Raw genomic sequence first — 5,922 nt, forward strand, 5'->3', positions numbered from 1 at the left:
AGTTACCACCTCCGACTACTGCACTGCACAGAAGAGTTTGTAAGAGTTACAAAGCAAGTAATTCCTGCTAAAGGCATTAAACCGAATAAAAGAGGCTCTTCATTCACAGACTTTACATGAGGACAAAAATAGAGGAAGCTGAAGCTTTTCTACGCCCTGGCCTGGTGTGCTTACATACCATGATAAATCTTGGTTGGAATGCTCATTGAGTATCGTGCCAGGAAACACACACCACCAAGAAGGACCGTCCGAGTAAACACCGCTGATTAAAACACAGCTCTATGGAGTAAACTGTAAGAGTGACTCGTGAGAAAGACATTCCTATACTGGATATCCTCAAGCACAAAATTTAGTCATACCTTTAAATACGGTAGGATCAATATTAATTTATTTTCCTTTTTGTGCCTCAGAGAATAAAGTTCAATTAATATGTGAACCCACAAGAGAAAAGGTCACGATACCTCTTAACGCATAGGTCATCTTGCAGAGGTTCTCACAACCCTAATTACAATTGTAATGGAATTATGTTGTCTTAAAAGCTATAAAAATGCTAATTACCTGAGCTCAATGTACAAACACTACCAATGCAAAGTACAGTTTCAGTCTCAAGAGTTAATTTATATTATCCTACCCTGCACAGTTTGAACTAATAAGATGGGAAAATGTGGTTAAACCTGCCAAATAGTCTCTTATTAGTGTACTGCTTAGTAAAAAGACTTTTGAGAATGACAAATATTTAAACATGAAATTAAGCATGTAATGAAATATTCCATCCAGTCAACTAGAAAGCCATAGCTCTACCAGCTACGTCAGGTTGTTAGATACCTACCAATTGTTACATTCACCTTTCTGAACATTCTAGTTCAAAACCCAAGAAAAGTAGGCTGCAGTATTTGTAAAATATGCAACGTGACATTGAGCATTCGGAAAACCTTGGGGAAAAAAAGTTTTTAGCTGGTACTTGCTCTTTTGTCTGCATTTTATGCTTTGCCAATAGGACTTTTTTTGCACCTCCAAAATAGCTGCCACTAAACTTGTGGGTTTGGTTAAGGGTTTTATAGTTCACTTAAGGGCTCCTGGGTAGTTAACTGGCTTAGGAATTACTTCTTATCTTTCAGATATAGAATGATTTACTTGAACTCTGGCATGACTTCAGCTCTGTACTTACTTGGTATCTTGAAACAAAGATTGTCTCTACACATGAAATGTGAAGGAATCCGTAGAAAGAGTCTTCTTGCTTAAGCAAAACAACTCATAGATCAGACATACTTGATTATATTATTTTCAATTACTATGCAGAATAACCTATTAACTTAATTGAATTAGTGCGAATAGTAATACAATTATTGAATTGTAGTTTACTATGTGTGTTTCAGATGTCTAATGTAATGTTGAAGTTGAATTTTCATTGCAGTTTCTTCACTGATGATCTGGATAATTTTGTTTGTTTGGTTTTTTTAGATTGCTGAAGATCAGAACAGTATACAAATCTCATCATTCCTGACCATGATTAGTGTAACCTGGAGCATCTTCCTAGTTTGGACTAAAATAGGGCTGTTACTTGACATGGCACCTTATTCTGTTAGTGCCAAACCATGCCCTTCAGTATGTCGCTGTGATGTGGGTTTCATATATTGTAATGATCGCGATTTGACGTCTATTCCTACAGGAATCCCAGAGGATGCTACTACCCTCTTCCTTCAGAACAATCAAATAAATAATGCTGGGATTCCTTCAGAACTGAAGAACTTACTTAGGGTGGAAAGAATATATTTATACCACAACAGCCTAGATGAATTCCCCACTAACCTCCCTAAGTACGTTAAGGAACTGCATTTGCAGGAGAATAATATAAGGACCATTACTTATGATTCACTTTCACAAATTCCTTATCTGGAAGAACTGCATTTGGATGATAACTCCGTTTCTGCTGTTAGCATCGAGGATGGAGCTTTCCGGGACAACATCTATCTCAGACTTCTTTTTCTCTCTCGAAATCACCTTAGCACCATTCCCTGGGGTTTGCCTAAAACGATAGAAGAGCTACGCTTGGATGATAATCGTATTTCCACAATTTCAGAGCTGTCCCTTCAAGACCTTACAAATCTAAAACGCCTTGTTTTAGACGGAAATCTTCTAAATAATCATGGATTAGGAGACAAAGTCTTCATGAATCTAGTCAATCTTACAGAACTGTCATTGGTCCGCAATTCACTCACAGCCGCACCAGTAAATTTGCCAGGAACAAACTTAAGAAAGCTTTATCTTCAAGAAAACCACATCAACCGTGTGCCACCCAATGCTTTCTCTTACTTAAGGCAGTTGTATCGACTAGATATGTCCAATAACAATCTTAGCAATTTACCTCAGGGTGTCTTTGATGATCTGGACAACATCACTCAACTGTTTCTTCGCAACAACCCTTGGCACTGCGGGTGCAAAATGAAATGGGTACGCGACTGGTTACAGTCATTGCCTTTAAAAGTTAACGTACGCGGACTAATGTGTCAGGCACCAGAAAAAGTACGTGGAATGGCTATCAAAGACCTCAATACAGAACTATTTGATTGTAAGGATGATGGCATGATAAGCACCATCCAAATCACTACTGCGGTACCAAACACGTTATACCCGGCCCAGGGACACTGGCCAGTTTCTGTGACCAAACAGCCACACATCAAAACTCCCAACTTAAATAAAAACTACAGAACCACAGCAAGTCCAGTACACAAAATCATTACAATATTTGTGAAATCCGTAAGCACGGAGACTATTCACATCTCCTGGAAGGTTGCACTACCAATGACTGCTTTAAGACTGAGCTGGCTCAAGATGGGTCACAGCCCTGCCTTTGGATCTATAACTGAAACAATAGTTACGGGCGACAGAAACGACTATTTGCTCACGGCTCTCGAACCAGAATCGCCATACCGTGTGTGCATGGTTCCCATGGAAACCAGCAATATCTATCTCTCTGATGAAACACCTGAATGCATCGAGACAGAGACAGCACCCCTTAAGATGTACAACCCTACCACGACCCTCAACCGGGAGCAGGAGAAAGAGCCTTACAAAAACTCCAGCTTGCCATTGGCCGCCATCATTGGCGGCGTGGTGGCGCTGGTGGCCATAGCGCTGCTGGCCCTGGTCTGCTGGTACGTCCACAGAAACGGGTCCCTGTTCTCCCGGAACTGCACCTACAGCAAGGGACGCCGGAGAAAAGATGACTATGCTGAAGCAGGAACCAAGAAGGATAACTCCATCCTAGAAATCAGGGAGACTTCTTTCCAGATGATACCAATAACCAATGACCAAGTGTCCAAGGAGGAATTTGTAATACACACCATTTTCCCACCTAATGGCATGAATCTGTACAAGAACAGCCACAGTGAAAGCAGTAGTAACAGGAGCTACAGAGACAGTGGTATTCCAGATTCAGATCATTCACACTCATGATACTGAAAAACACGAAAGACTGGTTTGGGTTTTGTTGGATTTTTTGGTTTTGTTTTGTTTTTTAAAGAAAACAAGAAAAGACTGACTTAACGGTTGCTGTTCTACTGCAAAACACTGGATTAAAAGACTGACAAAGCAATGTACTGTACATTTGCCATATAATTTATATTTAAGAACTTTTTATTAAAAGTTTCAAATTTCAGGCTACTGCTGCGATTAATGTAGTGGGGATACCTGACCACAATTCTATATTTTAGTATTTTTTAGTAATTTGTACTGTATTTTCCTTGCTAATATTGAAGTTACAGACCATTTAACTTTTGTGTTCTACTGAGTAAGATGACTTGTTGACTGTGAAAGTGAATTTTTTTGCCGTGTCGAGCAGTCAGAACATTCATCCGAGATCCTTGTAAGTGTAAGCACAGGCCATTTTTCACTTTGGTATCAATAAAATAATGTTGAACCTGGCAAATCAAGAAGATCAAGAAGTGGTTCCAAAAACTGACAGAACTTCCAATGTTGGGTCTATTCAATCTGTAAACCACAACAATATTCAATAAACAAAAAAATGCGTGTAGTAATGGGCAATATCAGCTGTCTGGATATATCCATTCGACAATGGTGAAATCCAATGTAAATGAAAATAATCAAGTAAATGACATGCATGAGACTGAAGCTGTTGACAGAAAGAAAAAGCTGTTGTAGAAAAAAAAATAGATCCCTGTAAGAAAGCATAATCAAATTCTTCCTAGCAAGGAATTTTAAAAAATGTGCTAGGCTGTACAAACCAAGAGGGTAGACACAGTTTAGGGATAGATTTCTGGTTATCAAAACCAGTAGTCTGTTCATTACAGAGAGAACAGTTATGGATGGTCACAGGCATTTGGGAGGCAAGGGCAGGAGGACAGAGACAACACTTAGAAACTGCTTTCAACAGAAAAAGGGTTGAAAGTGCAGTTTCATAAGAAAAAAGGAACAGGGCAAAAAAACAGGCAATGCAAACAAGGTCTCAGAAACTTTAGTTACCAGTGTAAAGAGACAATTGGGGAATACAGCTATTTTAAAGTGCATACTCAAACAACATGTCGTATGTGCTCAGTATACTGCCATTACAGTCAGGAATACTGCCCATTACTGTCACAGTTTTCCAGAAATTCCTTGATGAATCTATAAGGTAACGTGTTTCTTTCTGCTTTCCTACTGAACTATGAGCTATTTCATGTTTAAACCCCAAGCCACTCTTTGTTGCCGTAATCATTTGTTTTCTTCAACTAAAATCCAAAGTGCTTTGTATGCCCTTTGGCCAGTCTTGTATGTGCCTTGATCCAACGCTACATGTATCAAGCTTTTAAAAACTTTTTTAAAAAAGGAAAAAGAATAAAATACCCACTTTTTCATACATAACTTAACTATGAAAAATATTGGTCTTATTGATTAATGAAGTTGAAAAATTTGAAATGCTGCACCTCTGCAGTGCACTGATAGGAAACCCACTCAGAAGCTTCACTTTTTTCTTTGTTCAACTTGACACTATGACACTTGCAGGGTCTTTTTATTATTAATTACTTAGAAAACAATTTTTCACAACTTAGAAGCGTGTGAACAATGAAAGGGAGGGAAGGATTGGAGGTACAACCCTCTGAGATGATTTTTTTTCAACAGAAACAGCAAATAAAAGGGAAAATATCTCAGACAAGAAGGAATGTATACCAATGTGATTCAATTTTAAGAGAATTTAACAGTGCTTGGCCTGTTTCCCTAAGAGTGGTAAAGGATGGAAGATGACAAGAAAAAAAACAGTGAGAAACACCAAGACTGATGGTTTCAGCAATCAAACCTGCAAAGAGTTCTCCTGCCAGGGATCCATCTAGCTGCACAGACCCAAAACTTGCAGTAACACTCAGCTCTTTTTATCATTTTCCAGATGTGCCCAGGGAAATTCCTCTCCAAACCCCCTGTGTCATGGTACTGTTTTCCTCAACCCCACCTTCAGAAATTCCTCCTGCACTTTCTGAGCAGGTTAGGAGTCCCAGCTGGAGGAGCAGCACTGTGCTTCACTACCGACCTTACACAAATCACAATGGAGCATTGATCGGAACCACGATGGCAAAAGTAACAGAAAGAGACACGTTATGCTAAGCAACTGTGCACACAGCTCAGTGTAACACACTGAGCAAGACTATTGCTCTATTTTTCCATCAGGTAGGAATCTAGGGAAGGGCGAGAAAGCCAGGACTAAGCATGTGCAGCCTCATGTTTTTGTGTTAAAGGCTTCCCAAGCAGTAAGCGGGAAAGGAAAACCACAGATGGAGACGATGGTTCCTGGTTTCGATCTAAGGTAGCATATAGGGACCCCTCATATCACAGATCCATTCAGTGGCAGAGTCACTAGCCGTAGATGACTTGTTCTTTGCTGTCAGCTCTCTGATAACAAAATAGAATAGGTTGTGCTGGATTTTTAAGCTG

At 39.5% G+C, this 5,922-nt stretch overlaps 1 protein-coding gene across 1 annotated transcript; it reads left to right on the plus strand.

The window, feature by feature from the left end:
• The first annotated feature begins 317 nt into the window (after window positions 1-317).
• Window positions 318-4,296, plus strand: FLRT3 (fibronectin leucine rich transmembrane protein 3). Its single transcript, XM_010087954.1, has 2 exons — window positions 318-370; window positions 1,462-4,296. The coding sequence occupies exon 2, from the start codon at window positions 1,507-1,509 to the stop codon at window positions 3,454-3,456; it is 1,950 nt and encodes a 649-aa protein (XP_010086256.1). The 5' UTR covers window positions 318-370; window positions 1,462-1,506; the 3' UTR covers window positions 3,457-4,296.
• The last annotated feature ends 1,626 nt before the right edge of the window (window positions 4,297-5,922 follow it).

The sequence above is a fragment of the Pterocles gutturalis genome, unplaced genomic scaffold (genome assembly GCF_000699245.1).
Source record: "Pterocles gutturalis isolate BGI_N339 unplaced genomic scaffold, ASM69924v1 scaffold43151, whole genome shotgun sequence".
In the NCBI taxonomy this organism is placed as follows: Eukaryota; Metazoa; Chordata; class Aves; order Pterocliformes; family Pteroclidae; genus Pterocles; species Pterocles gutturalis.